The sequence below is a fragment of a genome, unplaced genomic scaffold, assembly GCF_019419815.1.
Source record: "Pyrus x bretschneideri cultivar Hongxiangsu unplaced genomic scaffold, Pyrus_bretschneideri_v1 Contig25, whole genome shotgun sequence".
Taxonomy (NCBI): domain Eukaryota; kingdom Viridiplantae; phylum Streptophyta; class Magnoliopsida; order Rosales; family Rosaceae; genus Pyrus; species Pyrus x bretschneideri.
The window spans coordinates 4796452-4820799 of NW_025999557.1; the positions used below are offsets into that span (position 1 = coordinate 4796452).

At 38.0% G+C, this 24348-nt stretch overlaps 3 protein-coding genes and 1 pseudogene across 3 annotated transcripts; 2 read left to right on the forward strand and 2 right to left on the reverse strand.

The window, feature by feature from the left end:
* The first annotated feature begins 1569 nt into the window (after positions 1 to 1569).
* Positions 1570 to 3266, forward strand: LOC125478506 (LRR receptor-like serine/threonine-protein kinase ER1). Its single transcript, XM_048586690.1, has one exon. The coding sequence runs from the start codon at positions 1828 to 1830 to the stop codon at positions 3043 to 3045; it is 1218 nt and encodes a 405-aa protein (XP_048442647.1). The 5' UTR covers positions 1570 to 1827; the 3' UTR covers positions 3046 to 3266.
* Positions 3267 to 5898: 2632 nt separating this feature from the next.
* LOC103931519 (LEC14B protein-like) lies at positions 5899 to 10439 on the reverse strand. The gene is made up of 10 exons (XM_048586951.1): positions 10110 to 10439; positions 9211 to 9624; positions 8860 to 8979; positions 8534 to 8611; positions 7749 to 7928; positions 7466 to 7543; positions 7134 to 7309; positions 6582 to 6740; positions 6319 to 6379; positions 5899 to 6240 (listed from the first exon to the last, which is right to left on the reverse strand). The coding sequence occupies exons 2-10, from the start codon at positions 9604 to 9606 to the stop codon at positions 6049 to 6051; spliced, it is 1440 nt and encodes a 479-aa protein (XP_048442908.1). The 5' UTR covers positions 9607 to 9624; positions 10110 to 10439; the 3' UTR covers positions 5899 to 6048.
* A 1736-nt stretch (positions 10440 to 12175) lies between these two features.
* LOC125478505 lies at positions 12176 to 16330 on the forward strand (annotated as a pseudogene).
* A 4865-nt stretch (positions 16331 to 21195) lies between these two features.
* On the reverse strand, positions 21196 to 23676 carry LOC125478564 (gibberellin receptor GID1B-like). Its single transcript, XM_048586840.1, has 2 exons — positions 23072 to 23676; positions 21196 to 22741 (listed from the first exon to the last, which is right to left on the reverse strand). Exons 1-2 carry the CDS (start codon positions 23108 to 23110, stop codon positions 21740 to 21742), a joined length of 1041 nt encoding a protein of 346 aa, XP_048442797.1. The 5' UTR covers positions 23111 to 23676; the 3' UTR covers positions 21196 to 21739.
* Between the last annotated feature and the right edge of the window lie 672 nt (positions 23677 to 24348).

Below are 24348 nucleotides of genomic sequence, written 5' to 3' on the forward strand. Positions count from 1 at the left end.
ATCAAGTATCATAACACAAGTGGTTGAACACAAAAAAAAAGTTTTTAAGCATCTGTATTATGATACTTAGTGTACTAGGTTGTGTTCCGAAAATTTCTCCTTATTATTGTGGAACTTTGATCTTTTGTGAGCTTTTATGTACACTCCAAAATCCCAAATCAAATCTAAGTATTCATTAGTGAAAGTTTTTTCTTTCCCAAAACACTTCCCCAAGTGGAAAAACCTCAATTATATTTTATGAGCAATTTTTTGGTAGCGTAATTGTAATTTCTAACATCATCTTCAAAGGAGATGCCAAATATGTTAAATAGGATTGAAAGACATTTAGGTGTTCTCCAATGGATATGCCATATATGATGTGGCATGCGAGTCATTTGACTCATTGTTTTCTATCTGCCTTTCTTTTTACAACAAATAAAGAAGGAATCAAATATATTTAATTGAATTTTTCAATTTGACACATCAGCGATCAAATAAAATTTTGACATATTATATTTGATATCTCTTTTGAAGATGCTCTAACGACATATTTACTTATTTGAGAACTGTCGTGAATTAGAAAAAGTAAAAAAATTAAAGACATAATAAAGGAGTATAAGTCGATATAACTACCCCAAATCAATCTGCCTACGAATTAAAATATGATTCAACCAAAAAAAAAAAATTAGATTATCGATTATGACACGCCACATACCTATTCATTTCCTAGTAAAAACGCATGAAAGTATTATAAACAAAAAGTAAATTACAATATTCTCCTTTGTGAGTGGGAATCCAAGCCCTTTTCTTGTATGTAGAAGGACCAAACCCTGCTGACAATTAGCGGAAAAGGATCCTTGCCTGGGAATTCTAGAAATTTCGTGATCGTGATTATTTATTTTATATTTTACGGTCAGAAATTATTTTAAAATTTAAAATTAAATATAAATAATACCTAATGAAAACTGATCGCATGATATGGGATGAACAGTCACGATGACGGAATTCTTAAGATCCCTAGAAAAATGATCCAGCGATCATTTTTCAGCCTTCCAAGTTCCACGTCGGATAAAAAATCTCATGTTAAATGAAGCTGGATCCTCTTCACGAGGATTAGGGAATCCATAAATCGTGTACATTAATCGTACATCGTACGGTCAGAAATTATTTTAAAATTTTTTATTTAAAATTAAATACAAACCGTACTTAATTAAAACTGATCACATTATATACGATAAACATACATAATTTACAAACCTCCAAGCTCTCACCAAAAGGTTCAGTGAGGATCATGTTGGATGTTAAACCGCAATGTCACGTGATCCCCGCCTCCATAGTGCGCCAAACTGGATCCCGAACCTGAGGCCTCGCCTTCCACGTAGGCTCGGACAGCCGTTTGACCCCGAATCCAACGCCCAATAAAGAAAGAAAAACAGTAACATTAATAATAATAAAAATAAAAATTGAATAACTCCTTCAGTGGCTCTGTTTACAGTATAGCAGCAGAGTGAGTGAATGCGTCTTCTCTGAGAAGCCAAAACCCCAAAAATAATCAGAAAAAAGCAGAAATCTTTGGATGAAATCTGAGCTCGAGTAGAATTACAATACAAGATTCAATCGATTGCCTTCTTCTCCAAGCCACCATCTTTTTTTTTCTGGATGCTTAATGTTTCCCACCATTAAAGTTATCACCTCTCTGTGATTTCCCCTTTCCCACGAGAAATCTGTAGCCTCCTCTCACGGAAAAGCGCTTTTCTTCCCCACCAGAAGCACTTTCTTCCTCCCCGCTATAAAACCATACCGCCAAATCCATTTCTTTCACTCACAGAGTGTCAGAGCTTGCTTCCAATGGCGGAAAAGCAGAGGAGTAATGGGTTTGTGTGCATTGTGTTCTTCCTCTGTTTGATTCAATGGAATCCCATTCCCATTCCTGTCGCCGTCGCCATTCTCGACCCGGTTGATTTCCTGGCTCTGCAATCGATTCGGAAGTCGCTGGAAGACATGCCGGGATCAAATTACTTCTCCTCCTGGGACTTCACCTCCGACCCCTGCAACTTCGCCGGCGTCTACTGCGACTCCGACAAGGTTATTTCCCTCAATCTCGGAGACCCAAGAGCCGGTGCGCCGGGTCTGACGGGTCGGCTCGACCCGGCAATCGGCAGGCTTTCTGCACTCGCCGAGCTATCAATCGTTCCGGGTCGGATCTTCGGCGCTCTACCCCAGTCAATCTCCCAGCTGAAGAGCCTCCGGTTCCTCGCCGTCAGCCGCAACTTCATCTCCGGTCAGATTCCGGCCAGTCTGGGCCAGCTCAGCAACCTCAGAACGCTCGACCTCAGCTACAACCTCTTCGCCGGAGCAATCCCCACCTCCGTCGCATCCCTCCCGGAGCTCTCCAACCTGATGCTCTGCCACAACCGCCTCTCTGGTTCTCTCCCTCCGTTCACCTCCCAAACCCTGACCCGGCTCGACTTAAAGCACAACGACCTCTCCGGTTCGCTCGCTCCCGACTCCCTCCCTCCATCTCTCCAATACCTCTCTCTCTCCTGGAACCGGCTCTCCGGTCCGGTCGACCGACTCCTGAACCGGCTCGACCAGCTCAAGTACCTCGACCTTAGCATGAACCAGTTCACTGGTACGATTCCTGGTCGGATCTTCACGTTCCCAATCACAAACCTCCAACTGCAGAGAAACTTGTTTTCGGGTCGGATCCAACCGGAGAATCAAGTTTCAATCGCTACCGTTGATCTCAGCTACAATCGGCTATCCGGTGAAATCTCGCCGTTGTTCTCGACCGTACAGAGCCTCTACTTGAACAACAACCGGTTCATGGGTCAGGTTCCGGGTAGCTTCGTGGACCGGCTACTGGCGGCGAACATTCAGATACTGTATTTACAGCACAACTTTCTGACGGGGATTCAGATCAATCCGACGGCTGAGATTCCGGTGAGCAGCTCGCTGTGTCTGCAGTATAATTGCATGGTCCCGCCAGTACAGACGCCGTGCCCGCTCAAGGCTGGGAACCAGAAGACTCGGCCGATGGCGCAGTGTAACGAGTGGAGAGGGTAAATTAGGAAATTCGGATGGGGTTTATTTTTTATTTATTTTTCGTAAAAGGAGAATTAATATTTTGTTACATTTTGTGGGCTGGGGGTTATTTTAGGATTCATTTATTTATTTTGGGGTGCAATATGAATAATGAAAAGATTGTGGATAGTCAGAAATAGTGTAACTATGTAGGGGAAATTCATGCTCCACTATTTTGTTATTAAATATAAAGAATTTTTTGGTATGAACATGAATATTTCGTGGTGTGTAGAGACTGTGCATCGATAGACAAATCGTTAAACTGAAGTTTTTTTGGAATAAAGTGAAGGTTGTGTGCTGCTAGACAAATCGTTACGTGCAGTTGCTCGGTTTGAATTCTGAATGATTAGGTTATCTCCAACCGAAGGATCCAGATGACCAGAGGGTCGAAAAGCACCTGAAAAACCGTCTCCAACCGAGGGCTATGCTAGAAGGCTGTGAAATCTAAGAGGGCCCCACAGAATCGGAGAGGGCTAGAGGGCTGGCCAGAAAATAGAGCAATCCTGTCGGTTATAACCGACAGGATTGCTTAAATTTTTTTTTTAATACAATGGCTAGTCAGCTAGCCATTGTATTCAAATATATATTAATTTTTTTTGGTTTTTTGGGCCAATTTTTTTTTTTTTAATTCTTAAAAATTCTAATTTTTTCCCTTATAAATACCTAAACCATTCATTAAATTTAAGTTCTAATTTTTTTTGGTTTTTTTGGGCCAGTTATCGTTGTAGTTTTTAAATTTAAGTTGTTGGATTTGAATTTAAGTTGTTGTAGTTTTTAAATTTAAATAATAAATTATGTTTGGCCTTATGACCTTTTGGCCCTCGGTTGGAGACGGTTTTTTGTGACAAGGCTAAAACGAATCGTATGATCCTTTGGCCCTCGGTTGGAAACGGAGGCAAATATAGCTCTATACTGTTCATTAAAATATTAATATCTTGGAAGGCCAGAAAGTTAAAACGAACTCTCTTGCTAACCATCGGTTGGAGACGACCTTAATTTTTAGGATTAATAAATTGCTAAATGACAAAGTTGATGAGAACGAAAAATTGGGTAGGGAGATTGACGAAATTGGGTAATATTATGCAAACCTCATGTCCCAACCTTGATCACAAAGCCCTCCCTAAGTTTGTTTTACAAACTTCGAGATGTGACAGTCACATTGAAATTTTTTCGAGTTGTGATTGTTTTGATGATCAGCCTCCTCTTCATTTGCTTTCTTTCTGATAGAAGAAGATAGAGAAGCACAGAAGCACTGCGTGTGGGGTGCTTCTGCTTTTCAGCTTTTGCCATGCACGGGCTTCAGACCAAATTACACTCTTCATGATTGGAGCCAGCTGCATGGTTAGTTGCAAGAAATGTGAAGCAACATTACATTATTCATCATGCACTTGCTTCAACAGCCGCTCATTATTTCACACTTTGGGAACCTGATGCTTTATTCACTCCATCATATAACAATAGTTTATCTTACGCTGCAATCAGATAGTCGACAGCTGACACTTTAATCTTCACGTCGAATCTGTATGATACTTGTATTGCATATTGCATATATGCAATTCAATATAAAATATAAGACGACTTGTTTTTAACACTTATAATGGTGGGTGGTGATAGAGAAAGACATGGCCCTTTCCGGAGATATATATGTCTCTTCCTATGACATTCATCACGTGATCAGTTCTACAGGATAATATATTATTTTTTCATGTACGGTGTTGATGAGTGGGCGCTATACACGACTTAGCCACATGATTAGTGCTATAAGAACAGGTAGAAAAAAAAGAAAAAGAAGAGAAATATCTAGTTTTATGCAAGAATCTCGTGGCAATCGTGGATATAGGCTCACAAGTCGCAAAATGAACACGTTAAAATAGTAGAACAAGGGAATATTTAGTTCAACCTAGAGAGTCTAGTTGTATTTTTCCTCTTGAAAGCTATATAATATTGCCCTTCTTTCTTATGTAAGCCATGGGAGAGGACATATGAAGGTAGCTGGGATTAGGTGGGAGTTGGATCGACAAAAACTACAGAGAGGAGAGAGGGAGAGAGGGAGCACATGAAAGGAGAAGAACAAAGCTAGCAGGCAACACAAGCTACAACAAGGTAATGACACTTCAACTAAAAGAAAAAGAAAACCAATTGACTCATTTGTTGTCTCTTCTTCTTGGTCTCTAGGGTTTTGGTTACCACGTCTTTTGCCACACTGCAGGTCAAACTAACCCAATTTCTTTAGTCCCTAGTCCCTGCACGCAAGACGTCACGGTGACAATATAATAGATGAATCACACCTTAACATGTATTTTAAAGTTTTCCTATAAAAATGAAGAGAAACTTCAGTAGGGGCGTCACGTGATCAGATATGTAAGACAAGTTACTAAGAAGTTGTCACGTCAACACGAACGAAGCCGGATTAACCATAATATACAGAGTTTTTGAGTGAAAGTGAAACCAAGAAAGGGGTCCACTTTCCCTATTAAGGTTTTTCCCCTAAACATATTTGACCGACTTAAAATACGGTTTAACGTAAATATTTAGTTGCATGAAAATTCTTAAATTACTTTAATTTTATTTTCTATTGCTATTGTTTCTCATGTTCGCAGTAGTTTACGTAAATTTGACTTCCCGAGATTTATTTCTATAACACCGTTGATAGCGGTGTGAGTTCAATAGATTTAGCAACTTGGGCTCGAATTGAACTCAAATTTCCGGCTCATTGAATGAATTTGGTTTCGAGTTACAAGAATCAAACTCAAAATTTCCGGTCCACTGCAGTAATGTGATCAAAATTCTGGGAGCACTCGAAAGTAACCAAACGAAAAAACATGAACCAGTACAAATAGGAATGGTTTGGAAGATCGATATATCATAGTTAGCACGTACATGGCTATTTATTTATGTAAAACTGAATTTGGTGAATGCAATTGTTAATGCACGCATCCACTGCACATACATTCACCGGATCGTGTGAAACTCCGTTCAGTTTGTTCAAGAAAAATGTCTCCTCCAGACTCTCTTTCGGGGGAAAGGCGCCGGCGCTTCTTCATTCCCGGGGAATTCCCATTTAACAACTTCCCCGTCCCAAGAAGAGCTTACAAGCATCGGGTAATAGGGGTGCCAGCTACAATCTCTTACAGGTGCTTTATGATGCTTGAGTGTTGCAACTTGGGCTCCAGTCACCTACAGAGATTTACCCGAAATTTACCCTAAACTACGGAATGAAATCCTAGCAGAGAGAATAAAATGTACAGCACATACCAAATCATATATATACACGTAAGAGTTATGAGACCCCGTGTAGATGTACTTCTGACCGGTGCTGCAAATTTAGGGTAGATGAAATATGTCAACAGTCTCGAACAAATGACAGTACTGCAAATGGGTAAGAAACTTGTACCGAAATTTAATTGAGTCGAAAGCAGTTGAACACTACATTTGAACATAAAAACTTCACTAGGATCTGAAAACAGAGTCTAGACCTCTAGAGGAATATGAACAAAAAAATTATTACTAACGCTTACCTATATGCCGGAGAAAAGTAGCAGCGAATAAGCGTGCGCAAGACTGAATGTCCTCTATACGTAGCTACTGATTGATCAGAGGGGTGTTTCATACCTTTTGCCTGAGATGGGTAGTCCATCCATCTGTAATCCCACTCAGAAATCCTAAGCCCTGGAGTGCTGGAACAAATTGAAGGATTGTTATTCTCTAGCAGTAGCAAAATAACGAAATTTCAAGCGACCAAACTTTCATGGCCCGAATAAAATAATTTAGAGTTATACAACGAAGCCCTTCCAAACTATCCTGATCTTGAATGAAAAGATGATATTTTGATGTTTATAACAGGATTAATATCAGCATTCACTTTTTTTTGGGATAAACGATAGGACAATCTACACTAAACTATGGGGAAGGGGATTCAAACATGGGACCTCAAATGCATGCGCGAATGCTCTTAACCGAGCTACAAGCCACTTGCAATATCATAGTGTTCACCGACCATGATTAAATAGTAGAAACATTAAATTCATAAGATTCCAAGGGAACCATGGGAAGCTAGGATGTTAACATACCGAGTGGGACTAGAAGACATTTTCCTGATATCCCAAAGTTTAATGGTCTGATCTTTACCATTCGAAATGAAATAACGACCATCTCCCTTGCTGTCAATGAATGCAATACCTTCTAGGTGTCCTGTCAAGACTCCTGCTGGCTTCCCTGTGGTTTGAAGGCAACGTCTGTCCCACACCTGCACAAAGCCACACCTTATATGAGTTTCCAGATGCATCTCATGTGAATCAAATAATGACAGAAATTTTACCTAACAGAGAGTATCATCACTCTCAGACGTAGTTATGGACAACGGGAAACTCAAAACTAGAAGTAACATGGACGACAAGTTTACCTTACAGAGAGTATCATCACTCCCAGAATAAATAAGATGGCCACTTTCATCGGCAAAGCATACGGTGTTCACATCATACTGCAAAATAAAGCACCATTTAAATTTCCAACCTCTAAGGTTCCACTCTCATTCAAAGAGCAGTCACCACATTACACTTCAGTATTCTTCAATATGACAAGGAAAACAGTAAAAGAAAACGACAATATTGAAGAATAAGGACAATCAATAGATGAAATAAAAAACAAAAAGATAGAATCATTAAAGCGTTCAGAAATGCTTATACCGAGTGTGCCGGAATCCGAAGGGAGAGCTTATTGGCTTCAAGATCATAAACATATATAGAATCATCACTACTTCCAGCAACAAGTTCATGCCCATCTGTTGAGAATTTTATGGAGAAAATACCAAATGAGTACCCTCCATCATCATCACCAGAGGAAAAATCCAAACCCTCGTGGATTTCCTGCATATAAAATCATTCCCTGAATGTCAGCAAACTTATTGTCAAAGCAAAACTAAATCCCAGTTTCAGAAGAAAGTTTGCAAACCCAATATCTACAATTTATCATTTGCTTTCCTGTAAAGAGATGGAATCTCAAGTAATATCATATAAAGCAATGAAGACTGATATTTTTCTTGCTGAGTTCAAAAGATATTCACCATTACTTACTTTATTTCCTTCATTCTCTAGTCTAGGATATGTTGATTCCGCTGAAAACAACACCATTATCCTATTTATTTCATTATATGTTTCCTTTTCTCCTATCCGAAATAAGATGACTATGTAAGTACGACAATCATCCAATCATATGGTTATGTGACCAAGTGATTTCTGTAGTGTTATCTATCAATACAGGTATACTTTTCGCAAGCCCTGGAAGCCTAGGATCCTTTACCTAAAGCTGCAAGAAATTAAAACACTCACCATTTATATATTAGTTATTTTATTCAAAATGACCAGCATCTTCCCTGAGTGTTTCTAACAAGTAGAACTGTAGAAGACAAGAAAATTGTTGAAAATGCAAACTCTAGAAAATTCGAAAAACATAAGAAAGCACATTTGTATACCGTTATATTTGCATGAGACTCCGTTTCAGAAGATCCCACATCTACCATATGAACAATAGGGGACATACTCGCATAAACCTGAAATTGCGGAACACAAATTAAATAAAGATTAGATTTTTGAGAGACATTGCTATGTAAACCTCTGGGTGTTTTGAGAGATTATTAATAGTTTCCTATTTCCATACATTTAGTGCTTGATATGCATATATAGTACTTTGATATCCTTCCTTACACCATTATTTCATTGATCATGATTTCTAGGTTCATATCGAAGGCCAAGGGACTAATTTTTCATGAAATTAAGATAACAATATACAGGGCCTCACAAGATGGCGTTGATCCGGGGAAAGAGACGTATCAGTGACAGTCCACCGCATACTTTTCACATGGATGTTCTTCTGGACTTTCCACCCTCTATCCACATTGTATATTCTAATATGGCTATCCTGCAACGAACATTTGAACAATAACTAAAAGTCAAGCCCATCGTATCATCGACAACCCCTGTATTTGAAATTTACATATTTCCAAGTTCAAAAATCTTTCAGCTTCGTAACTGAAGAAACAACGCCACTATCTTTTGATTTCTTTTGGTAGATGAACTCAATAAAGAATAGAGGTCATCTTGTTCTCAATTTGCCAACTTTAGTATCGAGTGTGAGCAATAAACATGTTACCTGAAACCCAGCAATGAAAAGAGATCCATTTGCCGAAAACTGAGATACATAAGCTCGGCTAGACATTCGGTCGACAAGCCAAGGACCATTGACCGGCAAATATCTACTTAGAACATGGCAAAGATCTGCGGATGAGAACCTTCCCCCTCTTCCCGAATAATTACCCTCCCGACCAGCCAGCATCCTGACAGTGGAAATGGGTAAGTCCTGCCTTCTAGGTCCAATTCGGGTAAGCCGCTCATTGGGATTTGATCTCAACTTTGTGAGCTGGGCTACTTCATGCTCTAGATTATGCAATGGTTTGTTGGGATGGAGGGCAGCATTTCCATGATCAAAATGGTCAGATTCTAGTGTCAATCTACTGAGTGAAAATCCCATCTCATCAAATTCATCCATCAACCGCGGCTGCGGCGCCTGTAACAACATTATCATACATCTTCAGTCATTAAAAACAACAAATGTATGTAACATAAAAACAGCAAATGTCAATCCTGCAAATAATATACATATATATATATATATATATATATATATATTACAAACACTTACAACGTAGCTGAACCTTAAAAATGCTTCCCAATCATGTCACAATCCCACAAATTTAAGCCATAAAAAAACAGCAAAAGTAACATAAGAACAACCAAGTTGCTAGATTTTCCATTCCATCAACTACATATGTCCTAAATATTTTCTATCATGCACCTCAAGCTGCTAACTTTTTTGGGAAATTCTGCAAATACAAGAACAAGCTCCCAACCCAACAACCTTAAATTCAACAACACTGTCATCCTCGGACTACAAATTAAACTAAATGGTTTTCGAGGATTAAGAAGTAAGAACCAATTGCCAGTAAACAAAATCAAAGGAACAAAAGAGAGGAGAGAGAAACTCTTGCTTACCTCTTTTGGGTGGAAAGAGTGATGAACTGGGTACAAGGATGGGGACTTTATGTTGGGTTTTTGGTTAAGCAAGCAGAGGGAGGTGGATTAATGGATAATCAGGATTAATAGTATCAGTAGTACAGATTATTACCACATAACGTATGGATTAATGGAGTTTGTGAAATAATTGGATTCATGGATGGAGATTGGAGACTTCCTTCGGAGTTGGGTTTGGTCGATTAGGATGACACCGACTGCAGAACTCACCGCCTCCTTCGCCTCCGCAGAGTCGCTGACGGAATGACGGCCCACGTGGCCGCCTCAGATGCTTTCATTCATTCTTTTTCATTTCTTTTTCTCTTTTTGTGAGATCTTTTGTAGCTTTGGGGGCCTTGTTGGCCATGTGCCTATCCCTATCTTCTAGTTGGAAATGTACAGACTTATTAAAATATGGAAGAATATCAATATCGATTGTATTTGACGGAAATTATAAAAATTTGTAACAGAGTGTTTATATCAACTCATTCAGATTTAGTTAAAATTAAAAAAAAAATTCTCAAAAAATTCGGAAGTTTGAAATCTACAATTGATTTCTAAAAAATCTCTATAATGAATCGATAAATATCGTCTATATTCATTGATTTTTCTATCTCTTGCCGATATAAGACCAAATTTGCATTTCATCCCCTTTTCTTATTGATTATTCGAATATTTCAATGGAAATATCAATATTTTCATGAATATTTAAACATTGATCCTATATCATCTTTCAGACTTTTTTAAACTCTAATATCGGCATGTAATGTTATTATAAGTGTGACTATGGAAAGGGATCATCTCCCGATTCCTTCTACCAAATTCATTAATCAGAATCCTTGAAATTTGATCAAACGGTTAAAGTTATTATAACTTTTAAAGGAGATCTCTGTTTTTAGCCGTTTGATTAAATTTTCATGGTCTGAATTGGTGGATTTGGTAGAAGAGATCCGAAGAGGATCCCGCCGTGTGACTACATGCCGATGTATCAAAAATCGTGGGTACAGTGTTTGGTAAGTTAATATACATGTTATAAGATTTATTGGAATATCGCATTGATGTGTTAAATGCGCGGAAAAATCTCCAACACTTCATTTACTAAAATTGTGTGAACCAAAAACGATATTTTTCTATCACGTTTTGTATATTGTCGTATGCAAAACTGAAACGTGATACAAAAATATGCATACATAGACAAAGTCAATTTGTAAGAACAGTATTAAGTTTAACGAATTCAAATCCAAACTTTTCTTAGATTATAAGAGGTCAATTGGCATGCTTATTCAGTAGTGACGTTTTTTGAGGAATAGATTAATTGTTAAGGCTGGTTTGGTATTGCTGTGTTTTGAAAGAAAAAAATTATTTTTGTTATGCTGTGAGAATAAGTTCATTTTTGCTGCTTCACATTTTCAGCTTTTTTTTTTTACTCAAAACTGTGAAAATAAGTTGTTTTTAAGTGTTTACCAAACATCTTTTTGAGCTCAATTTTTTTTATATCTGCTTTTTATAAAAACACCTCTATACCAAACCAGTACTAAGCTTAACGAAATTAGTTCTCTTTAATTAATCCATCAATTATTTGTCTACAATCCAATAAATATTTTAATAATATAAAGTATTTGAGAAGCACATTATTCTAATTAATTTATTGATCGTTTGATAATTATTTTATTTTTATTATTTAAATAAACTAATGTTTGTTACTACTTTTAAGCTAAAAAAACAAATAAAAACTAAAAACTAAAAATTGAGACGCAAATTTTGAAAACTTAAGAGAGTAACTTTCGGATTCATGTACCGAAAATTTTAATTTTTAAAATAATAAAAACTGAAATCAAAATAGTTACAAACGGTGAAGAATCTTTTTTCTGAAGATTCGGGAATCTCTTGATTATATTCGTTCATCATAAATCGTGTGGTTAATTTTCGTTAAATATTATTTATATATAATTTTAAATTTTAAATAATTTATCACCGCACAATATGGTTGTAGACATGACAAGATCCACCGGATCCCGTAATTCCTAAATCTTAGATAAACACTTGGTAAACCCCAGACGATACAACGGTCACCAGTCACAACACCAACCAATGAAGCGAGTTTGGAAGCTATCCGACGCCTCCCAATCTGAGCTCCTCTCCCACCACAGATCCTCATCCGCCGCCGCCGTCGCCGCCGCCGCCGCCTCCAAAACCCCACAACACTCCCCCTACACTTTCACCCGCACCAACTACCCAAATTACAGACGCACCCACGACGTCAATGCTCAGACCCACTCCTCCTCCGCCCCGTCTTCTTCTCCTCCGCTCATCTCTTTCTCAAGCATCATCGGCTTGTTCAGCGACAAGCCCTCGACGCAAGATCTCAGGGCCGGGGAGGATCTGGCCCGCACGGTGTCGAGGTTGAGGGACGAACTGGTTCAGAATGTTGGGGATTCTGAGAAGATTGTTAGAATTTTGGAAGAGAAGGTATGTTCCTCCCTCTGTGAATGGAAAAGGGGAGAGGGTGTCGTTGAGCTTCTGAATCAGCTGCGTTCGTGACATCATTTGGCCCTGGAGGTAATTTCTGATATAAAAGTTTGAGACTTCAGCTTTAAAGTTTGAATCTTTTTCGGTTTTAGTTTGAGTTTTCGATTAATCTACTCGTAAATTAGTGTTCTTTTCTAGGTTGTATGTTCAATTATTCAGCATGAAAGTCCACTAAATGGCCATTGTTCTGCATTTGTTAATTCTGTATCTGTAATTCTATATGGGTCCATTGTTTTTTCCGAAAGATTTCGCTCAAAGTACGCATTTTCGGTATGCCATTCACAATATGCACACTTGTGTTGCACTAACTTGGAATCAGATGTTATGAAATGAAAGACTGGCCTATTCCGATTAGGGTTCGTGGTGAATTAATCTGAGTTTTAAGACTATCTAAAAGACAAAAACACAATGGATTGGTTTGGTTTGGTTATGTGAAATGTGCTTGCGTCTTTTGAAAAATATCAAAACCAACAACTACAGACAAGTAATATTGAATGTAAGGGATGGTTAATCTTTTACCGTGCTTAGGAAATGTTGGTGTTTAACTATCTATTTTTCTTTTGATCTTTTTTGCTTATGTTACAGGTTTTTGGTTGGAGAAGACGGCAGGTTTCTAGTAGCACTTCAATCAGCGCAGAGGAATATGCAAAGGCTATTATAATTGCAGGTAAAGCGAAGAATGTTGAACTTTCCTTTTGAGTTATTTACCGAGGCTATAAACAAGCGGATGAAGACAACTTCTATTTATAATGCACTGATGAGTGTTTATATGTTCAATGGTCATACTGCTAAATGTCAGTCTTTGTTTTGGGACCTCAAGAATGAACCAGATTGCCGTCCTACTATTGTAACGTACAGCATTCTTATTTCTGCATTTGGTTGTTTGATGCTGGTTGACCATATGGAGGCAACTGTCCGGGGTTTAAAGGATTTATGCCTCTCGCCTAATTTAAGCACATACAATCATTTGATTGCTGGATATATAACAGCTTGGATGTGGAATAGTATGGAACAAACTTTCCAAAAGATGAAGGAGGGTCCTGTTAGTCCCGATATTAGCACTCACTTGCTAATGCTTCGAGGGTATGCTCATTCAGGTAATTTGGTAAAGATGGAGGAAACATATGAGTTGGTAAAACATCATATAGATAACAAGGAAATCCCATTGATAAGAGCTATGATTTGTGCATATTGCAAGAGTTCTGTGACAGACAGAGTGGAAAAGATTCACGAACTAATGAAACTTATTCCAGAAAATGAATATAGACCTTGGTTGAATGTTATGCTGATTAGAGTTTATGCTCAAGAGGGTTGCTTTGAGGCAATGGAGAAGTCAATAAATGAGGCATTTGAGCACAAAACCGCTATACATACTGCAGGTGTGATGAGATGTATACTTTCAAGTTATTTCCGATGCAGTGAAGTGGATAGACTTGAAAGTTTTGGGAAGCATGCAGAATTTGCTAGGTGGAGAACTTGCAGATCCCTATATCATTGTAAGATGGCCATGTATGCATCACAAAAGCGCTTAAAGGAAATGGAGAGTGTGCTTATTCAGATGGAGAATTTTAAAATTGCATGCACCAAAAAAACATTTGTGATACTGTACAAAGCCTACTTAATGTGTGATCAAAGATATAAGGTGGCACAAGTATTAGGATTAATGTGGAAGCATGGATATGAAATTCCTTTGGATTCATTCTGATCATGATTCTCCAGCTCACTTTGGTAGAGATCTTTGAATGGCAGAAATTGCGTAAAGCTTTCAGAGAGTATTGTGAATAGTTCGTCAAATTCATAAGACACAACAGGGGTTCAACATTATTACAGGTACACATCTTCACTCAGAAAGTGGCTTGTTGGAAATGACTCATTTTCCCTTTAGTCAGTAGTTGCCTAGATTTTTTGTTGCATGTGCACGCTTATCTGCTCAGAATGATTGCACACTATTTCCTGTTAATACGACTGTAAGAATCCTACAGTTTTTTATTGCTTTCAGCGTCCACTTTCTTTCTCCTTCCCTTTTCTAAGATGCTAGGCGGCTGAGTATTCTGATCGCATCGTCTGGATTAGTGCCACAGTGGATTCATTCAAAACATAAATCAGCTCAAGAAGTTTTTCTTTGTAAAAAATTATTCTTTCATCCCCTAGCCATCAGATTGATCTGATCTTGATGGCATCCTATGATCATTGAAAGGAAGAATTTACCGATCACATGCTTCGAGTAGACACTTGGGAAATCAAAGTGCGATCTGATTGAAATAGTTTGTGCTGACGCATCTTGATTGCTAGGAGTAATGAAATAATTTCTTCTATTTATAAACCAGCAATTTGTAGAATCAATTAGATGCGGTTGACTGATTTATGGCCTATCTATCATTGGTTGAACTGGACTATATTAGAAAAGAAACTTAATTTCTCTCTGATTCATTGATAATTATGCGTGGATTTTGTGATTACTTATTGATTTATGATGGCATTGGCTGAATTTGGATTCATTGGAATTCAAGAATATTACTTTTTAGATGTGCATTTCGTTTACAGTATGATGTGCTGACCTTGGTAAGCCGTATTCCGTTGATTGTGGAACAATGTTTTCTTAAAAGAGTGAGTGAGTGTGTGCGCATATGTAGTCAGTAGTCTTGCTACGAGATCACTCCTAGATGTGGTGTATACAGTACATCGCAGCTAAACCTGAATTTCTTATTTCTTGAGTCAGTAATAACTAGTGCATGAGATGCCATCAAAGGAACAAAGTGTAGATCCTGTTAGTGAAGTCAATTAGAACAAAGTGTACGCCATTACCTCCAACTAACGCTAGGTAACTTTAACAAGCTTATGGATGTTGCTGCTGTCGCGTCTTGAAATCGTTGGATACTGTAATTACATGATTCCTTGGATGCCGTAATTACATGATTGACCCTCATGTAACCGTCTCCAAATGAGGAAATTAATCCTTCTGCATATTTCTTTAGACACTCACGACTTCTTTATGCGTATTCTATATATCAAGCCAAATGATATGATTGCTTTTGAAACTTTTGTTATTTCAGTTTGTCATCAGTTTATATTTCCTTTTTGTTTCACATATACATACAGCTGATTGACCGTGCTGGGTTGCAGAATCTGTACATTATTTCATGGACCAAGGGTACCAAAGCGCTGAATACCTATGGAAATCAAAATACATCTCACCAAGACCTCAAACGTTTCAAAGAGGGTTGCCGCCTGTCTTCCATCAGAAAGTTCCGGTATTTGTGACTGAATCTACTCATGTCTTTTAGAAACTACATTGACAGTGAAGAGTTAGTCCTTGCCTTGTTTGAAAGGCTGTAGGCTGTAGAATATGTATCAAATTACATCTGAAGCAAGAGCAAAATAATGTTTGGAAGCCGATTTCCAGATGTTGCGCGTTAAATTATTTGTTTCTACTTCCCCTGTAGGAGCAGGACCATCCAGCTGCAGCTAAATTGTATGCGCAACGCCTTTGTAAACGGACCTGTTTCGGTTGCTGGATGTGTTCATGAAAATGTTGAAGGTAACAACTTCTTATTCTTGACAAAGTGTTCTTCCGTGCATCAAATCTTACCCGCATTGTACATTTGGTCTTTAGAAAATGCTCAGTGCTATTTGCACTTCATGTTATCGTTACCAAAGGGAAGCGATTTTCACTCTCTTGTTTTCTCTTTTCATTTATCTTTCGGTATTTTTGACAATTTGATTGAATAAATTAAAAGAAGATCAATGGACGTAAATTAACATGGATGCGCAAAATGTTAAAATAGTGTGTGTGACAATCATTTCTCTACTGACAAATTATAAGGAAAAATTATGGGCTTTTTTGGTCGAAGGAACATCAATAATGTTACTCATTCCAAATAAGTAAACAGACCGTTAAATAGAGACGTGTCTTACATTTAACATCATAACAAAATATACAATACAGCCAAAATAAACTTTTTTTTTTTTTTCAGGTACATAAAAGTTTAGGGGAAGATTGGTTACTCTTATCACCAGCGCTAGACCACTCCCACAATCTCGAGCCGGTAGGAGTTACGTATGACATCTAACTGTCAGCTGTCACCAGTATGAATTTACGTATAAATTTATAAATCACGCACTAACGAAAACTGCAAGCAATAAAACTCGAATTTTGATGAGATTCCACAAGACATGAATCTTATCAACTGAGCCAACCCGACGCAAAAAAAATATTCTTTTCAATGAGCTCATTATCTGCTCTCTTCTTTTCCACCCTTCCTCTGTTTTTCATTGGGAAAGCAAATGAAACCTTTATGTGTTGATAAAATGACATCATACAATCATGAAACTCCATACCATTCCCTGGATCAGATTGCAAAAGATAAGCACATTCCAATTAATTATAATTGTTATTCCGTCATCTGTCGTTTCATACATGAAGGATTGTCGTTTCTCTCATGCTTTAATTTATGGGTTCAATCTCTCTTTTTCCCTTTTGCTTTTCCTAAATTACAAATCTCCCAAAGTTTTATAATTATGATGAAATTGGATTCATTACTAATTCGAATGTATTGATTTCATTCTTACCCTCTCTTTGTTATGATGTTGGTAAACTACACACAATATTATCTTCGTCGACATCTTAGAACAATTTTTATCATTCAATACAGTTGAAATGATCGCTGACACTTAATAAGCTGGAGCAAGACTATGCGTATACATAAGAATAACACATATAAAATGATCCAGTTTTGCAATTTCACTTTTGAAGAAAATTGAAAGATCTAAATAAATATGTAACCAACCCAAAAAATAGATCTAAATAAAGAAGTTTAGTACAGTGATACAACAATATCTTCGTCGACACCTAAAAACAATGCCAAATACATAAAAACAATACGTACAAAGTTAGAAATTAACCAATTTTGCATTTTCCCTTTCAAAGAAAAGTGAAACATCTAGATAAAGAAGTTGTTTGTCATGGTGATACGACATCTTCGCCAACATCAAAAAAATTGGAATGATTATTGACATTCAATACAGTTAAAATGATCACTGATATCCAATACAGTTAAAACGATTACCAACAATAAAGTCATAAAAATAACTCAATATTTCATTTTCCTTCTCGAAGAAAAGTGGAAAATCCAAATAATGAACTTGCTTGGCAATTGGCATGGTGATACAGCAAATATCTTCATCGACATCCCAAGAACATTGAAAAAATCACCGACGCTCAATAATGTTATAACGATCATTAATATTTAACAAAATCAGAACGAAATAAAGCTGATACATAACAATAACACGTATAAATTAAGAAAAGACCCACTCTTTCATTTTTCCTCTCAAGGAAAAGTGAAAGATCTAAAACAAGAACTTGCTTGAGATGTGGGTGACAAGTTGTAACAAGACCTAACCAATTAATGCTCTCCTAAATCCAATAAATAGGAAAATCTTTTTCCTTATCATGTCAAATTTTCAACCAACAAAATAAAAAATAAAAAATATAGAAATAATATAAACCTGAAAAAATTTCCACATAAGACATGAAGGAGATGTGAACACGTAGGGCATCGAATGACCCACCAGGGTTTTGTCGTTATCTGCACGTAGCTATTAAGAAAAAGTCCATTTTGTTGACAAGGACTTAGGTGTCGTATTAGGGAATAACTTCAAAACATTAACAGCTAATTAACAAAGGACAAGTCAGAATACGACATCGATAAAAAAAATAAAAAAAACCCCATGACAATCCGAGCAAGAAAGCTCTCATTCACACCAACTCGTTTGGTTCTGACAGTGTGTTTCGTCTTCTTGCATTTGAGATTGAGTTTTTCTTGTTTTGGACTACAGTTTACGTATAAGGGTTTTGTTTTTTATAAACAAATTGTAAGATTTGTTTAGATGTGCTTTTAAAATTATTGAAAACACTTTTAGAAAAAAATGTTTTTTGATTCTAAAAGTACATTAAGTGTTTTCTGCAAGAAGCACTAGTTATGTGTTTCTTTTTAGGAAGCACTTTAAATATTTTTCCAGGATTTACTTACATATTTACTAAAAATTTGTTTTAAAAATATTTTCATTAATAGAGCTTTCAGTCATTTTACAAGCACATTCAAACGCGCTCGTCTAATACGTGAGCGAAAGATTTCTTGTTATATTTTAAATCTTTCAATTTTGTAGATAAGTATCGAATGGTAATCCTCACGTAATGAATTACGACTTAAAAAGGAAAAGAGTCGAACATACTTTATAGTAGAAAACACAAATGTTAGTTGGTTGGTCAAAAGTCTCAAGGCAGTGCAACCTGTCTCCTCGCAGTTGAGGCTGAATTTCCTTTTTGCACTCTAAAATGTGCATAATTTTTTTTTTTTTTTTTTTTTGTACTTTTAATAAGTCATTTCAACAATTCAACTTATACATACTATCTTGTAATTTGTACGTACAAAAGATAAAGACCAATTGGTAAGCGTCGGCGTAACCAAGAACATGCTAAGGTTCATCGATTACATGAGCAAATTCGTGAACTTCAGAAGGGGCGTGAGTCTCTTTTGCAACAAATTGAGTTGCTCCAGCGCTGAGCAGCAAATCTTCTCGAAGGAATAGAAAAACCTAGTCCACTAATTTGGTAGGGAAGTCATAACATTTATTTCTCTTACATTCTACGTTTCCAAAACGAATCCTATCAAATATATATATTTTTTTTAAATGACTCATTAATAGTAAAGAGCGAGCTATACTTCACATCAAAACACCAAAATGAATGAATGAATTTGATGGAAATTGGAACCTAATTAAAGCATAAGAAAGTCATGAGGCAAATAAGGACAGGGTTCCATGTCCTTGTCCAATGCATAGCTGTGTTTTTGTACCACTTAGTGGCCATTAACTTTAAGCACTCAAAAGCAAATCCCCAAAATCTTATTAAATTTGTTTGCCTTTTTTTTTATCCAATGGGTTTTCATATGCGATGCCTTTGGAATGCATCCAAAACTCCCAACCACTACCAACCAGATGAGTCTCCCCACCACCTAAAAAAGACACCCAATTCTTTGCATTTGCCATTTCCCCAAATCCCAAAATACAGATAGTAAATAACATAAAACAAATTCACCGTTATCATAGCGTTATGACCAAATAATAATTGTTTATAATAAACATAGGGTTAAATCTGGTAAATTATCTAATCATTATGAATGATTTTAACTAGGTCTTAACCTTTTAAAACATTTCAAATAACTACTTAAAGGTTTTGAAAAATAGACATCTATTAGGTTCACTAGCGTTCATTGATGATGTGAACAATATTAAGCGTACTTTAGCTCTCAAGTCATTTATGGATATTTGAATCACCAAGTTGAAGCCATTTAGCTAAACAATTTTATTGTTTAACTTGGCTAAAAAGGGTTAATTTGGAGAATTAGAACTCCAAAGACGTTGATTAGTAAAAACCAACTTTAGTATTTGTCCATCACATCATTTAATACTAGTAACGCCATCACTTAATGTTGGTACCCAATGACCTACCAGATATCTAATTTTCAAAACGTTAAATAGTTATTTAAAATATTCTAAAATGTTAAATCTAATTCCGAATCACCTTAAAAATTTCGATAACTTTTTGTACTTAACTCATAAAAATATATAGTATTATTGAATCAAAATACGTGATAGTGAACTTGTTCGATATTCTTCTCCTTAATAGAGATGATGCAATCCATGACTACAAACTCTGCCTCCAATCATTTTCTTCTCTCAATTTTCATGTCCATTCTGATGAATAGAAAAAAAAACAAAGAAAACTCCCCTATCTTTTTCCCTTTATTTTTGGTACCTTATTTTTCAATGGTTTTAAATCCTTAAATGGAACACAAAAAAAGAAATGTTTCATCGACCAAAAGAGTGAAAATAATGGGAAGAGATCCTCTCCAGATCTTTCTCACCAAGTCTTAGGATCCGAACCTCTGAAATTTGATGCAACAATTACAATTATTATAACTTTTACAAGGATCTCATCTTTGTAACCGTTTGATCAAATTTCAAAAACCCGAATCTCCTAATCCCTAGGATTTGGTGAGAGAGATCTGGAGAGAATCTCTTCCCAAAAATAATCACTTCCTTTTTCTCAAGTCATATGCCACTATCTCTATTTTTCAACCACTTTCTAGAATAATTTGTGGGGTGGTGAGGATGGCACGATTCATTACGCTCTACATCCAAATTTCACATTAATTAAAGCAAGATTTTATTGTGTAATCGAAGATACATGTCATCTTGCATTTACATCTCTTATACGCAATGTGTCCTTACGCCTACATCGTCAATCCCGTGATCGCATTCAAAGCTCTCAACGCGTGATATATCATCTTGTACCTACAACTATTCTCACGTATATGCATGTCTCTTAACGTGAATATATGTGATAAACATCATAAAAACTACGAATTATATCTTCGGTTGCATGTAAAAAGCAAAATTGACTCAAAAAAATCAAAAGTAAAATAAACCAGATTACTAGCTAAATAAAGCATTAAGAGAAGATTAGGACTCGAGATTAAGTTAACATTTTATGTTCATAGACAAGAAGCATTCCGTTCCACAGTTTCATGTTTTTCAAATTAGTAATGCTTACAATAAAATCCATACACCAAACAATATATTAATTAACCACCAAAGCAATTACCCTAAACGCTTCGAGAGGAACTTGCCTACACCGGGAATGCCACTCTGGCGGCATCCCAAGTCATCACGCACTGCCACATGTATTTGGGATACCGACAGAGTAGCATCCCCGTGGCAAGTTCTTCTCCGACGCTTACTGTCAATCATGGCCGGAAGTAAGCTCTTACATCCGGTGGCTATGCCGAATCCAATAACCGAGTTCCAATCCTTCCCAGCCGCCGAAACAAGAACCCGAACATACGGTTCCGAGGTAGCAGAACAGAACCCTCATATTACAACAACAAATGGTAAACAAAGTAAGTAAATACCAGACAATCTTACAGGTACACACGATAGGGCACCCGAGTAAAAATGACAAGCTTTTTTGCTATATATCAATGGCTGCCTTGCGGGTAAAGTTAAGTGGAATCAATGTATTAACAGTCAGGATTCACGAAGCTCTTCATCTCCTCCATGAGGCAGTAGAAATGCTCGTTGTTCGGCAAGAAGTAGAACCCGATCGTCGCCTGCTTTAAGAAGAGAAGCTTCACGTCCTGCCCTGCATTTTTAAGCCCTTGCACATAGGCCAATTGCCAATCTTGCATAAGATCGAAGCCAGCCACAACAACGAGACTCTTGGGAAATTTCAAGCCCTCGAGGCTCTTGTCCCTCGGGCCGAAAACGTGACACGCCGGATGATCTCTATCTTCGCCTTCGGGGAGAAATGCCCGCCAGTACCAGTCGCGGTCTTGTATCGTTACGAAGTACTTCCCGTCCAATCTCTTCTCTGATTCCGTTCTCTTTTGCCCTGCAAACATCGGGTGGAGAAGGATGTTTCCGATCACCTCAACCTCCGCTTCTGCCGCTTTCACCGCGACGTGGTGAGCAATGTTGCCGCCGGAGCTGTCTCCAGCTAAGTAGACATGAACTTTCAAGTCCTTCCCCTTCCCGCTCTGCAGCCACTTTCTCGATTTCACCCACTTGAGAGCCGCCCATCCGTCCTCATAAGCACAAGGATACCGATGTTCTGGCGAACGGCGGTAGTTAACGGAGACTACAACCGCCTTGCAAGTGTTGACAAGGCGGCGGCAGAAAGTATCGTAGATGGCGCTGTTGGCGGAGGAATGAGTGAAGCTTCCGCCGTGGAAAAAGATTATGACCGGGACGACCTCGGTGGTGCTCAAGGGCTGCTCAAGATTCACAATACCCCACTGAGACTCGTTTTGGGGCGCAAACTGGTAAACACGGTTGAGGAGGCCGGTGGCTCTGTCGACGTGATCAAACGAGAAAACCCCGTCAACCGGAACTGTGTTGGCGGGGACTTTTCGGTCGAGGAACTCCGCCAGCACACGGTTGAATGTTCCGTCGGCACGGCGGAGGAGGTTGTAAGCCAGCTTGAAATTGGAGATTAGTACCCATGTGTTGAGAGGGACAACTTTCTGCATACAGAAAAGAAGCGTAAGCAACCAAACCAAAAGCCCCCAAACAAACAAAAGGGGAAGAACAAACAACGATGTGACTAATTTGTACTTTCCACAACAAAAAATGGAAGAATTAGAAAGAACTCTGAAAATTCAAGCCCCTTGAAACCAAATCAAAAAGGGGTAAAAATCCAATTAAAATTTTGGATTTTGCCCCAAATGAAACACTCCGAAAACAAAAAAATAACGAAATGGTTAATCGTCGCCTTGGTAGGCAACCCAATTCAGAAATTGGAAGAAAAAAGGGGTCAAATTTGAGAAAAATAAGGAGAGAGGCGAACCAGCAACCTTGGATTCATTGACGTTGACTTCATTACTACCAGCCATGGCTCTACAATCTCTGTGTATCTCTCAAAACCCAGCAAGATTTTCAGAAACCCAGCAAGAAGGGCTCAAAACCCAGCAACTATCCTCAGTAAAACGCCCCCTTTGACGAACATAATAGAAAGTGAGAAGAAATAAAAAGGGTACGAGCAGAGCTGCTGGGTTTGCGTAAAGGACGTGATGGGTTTGCTCAAAGGACCAGTGGATTTTTTCGGTCTCTGGTGTGGGAAGTGCTGGGTTTATTGTACCCCACTCGGAGGAATTTTGGATTCCTCGTTCTGGGTTTTGCTGAACCAAGAGAGAGGGATGAGAAGACACTTCTGTGAAATAATAAGGTTATAAGAGAGCAGAAGCAGAGACAGATCAAGGATATCACAGCTTAGAGAGAGAGTACAAATTTAAGAGAGAGTGAGAGAGAGGGGGGGAGAGATTGAGAGTCAAACGCCTAGGAACGACGGTGGTGGACGGAGACGAAAGAGACGACAAAGCGGGCGGCCGAATTAAACTGTTCAGCGGGACCTACTTTTTCTATATTTTTTTCTTTTATTTTTTGCCTTCCGCAGCTCCGCTTCGTTTTTTTGGTTTTCCTGAGTTGTCGTCTTTAGACAGACAGAGGAGTTTGTGTTGTGGCGTGTTCGCTAGCGCGAATGGGTTAAAAAGGTGCGAATGGCTAGCGACAGCTCCGTTTTTGCTTCGAGTGTAATTGGAATACGGCGTGATACATTACATTACACAATCACATATAAGGTATCATTATGTATTTTACGTATACTGAAAAATATTTTTGGATTTGTTGAAATGTCTCACATTAACATCGAGACCTTTTATGATAAAACCCCACACCTGACGTCAGATTATGCATGTGGTAATTATCAAGTTGGGGACAATATTGATATTGTTGGAAGTAGGTCATATGACCCGTCTCTCTGATAATTCTACATGGTATCAGAACCAGAGAGTGGGGTCGTACGGTACTGCCACGTAATGAGTGGGTCCCTTTGACCCTGCGCGATGATGGTGGGTCCTTTGGCCCCCGCTTGTAGGGTGAGTCCCCTTGACTCGATGTTGGATGGGTCCCCTTGACCCTGAACGATGATAGTGGGTCTCTTAGCCCCGCGTGTAGGTTGAGTCCCCTTGGCTCTACGTGGTTGGCGATGTGTGAATCTTCCACATGTGACCCATTAATTGGCCAAGTCCCACGTGAGAGGGTGTGTTGAAATGTCTCACATTTACCGTATCAA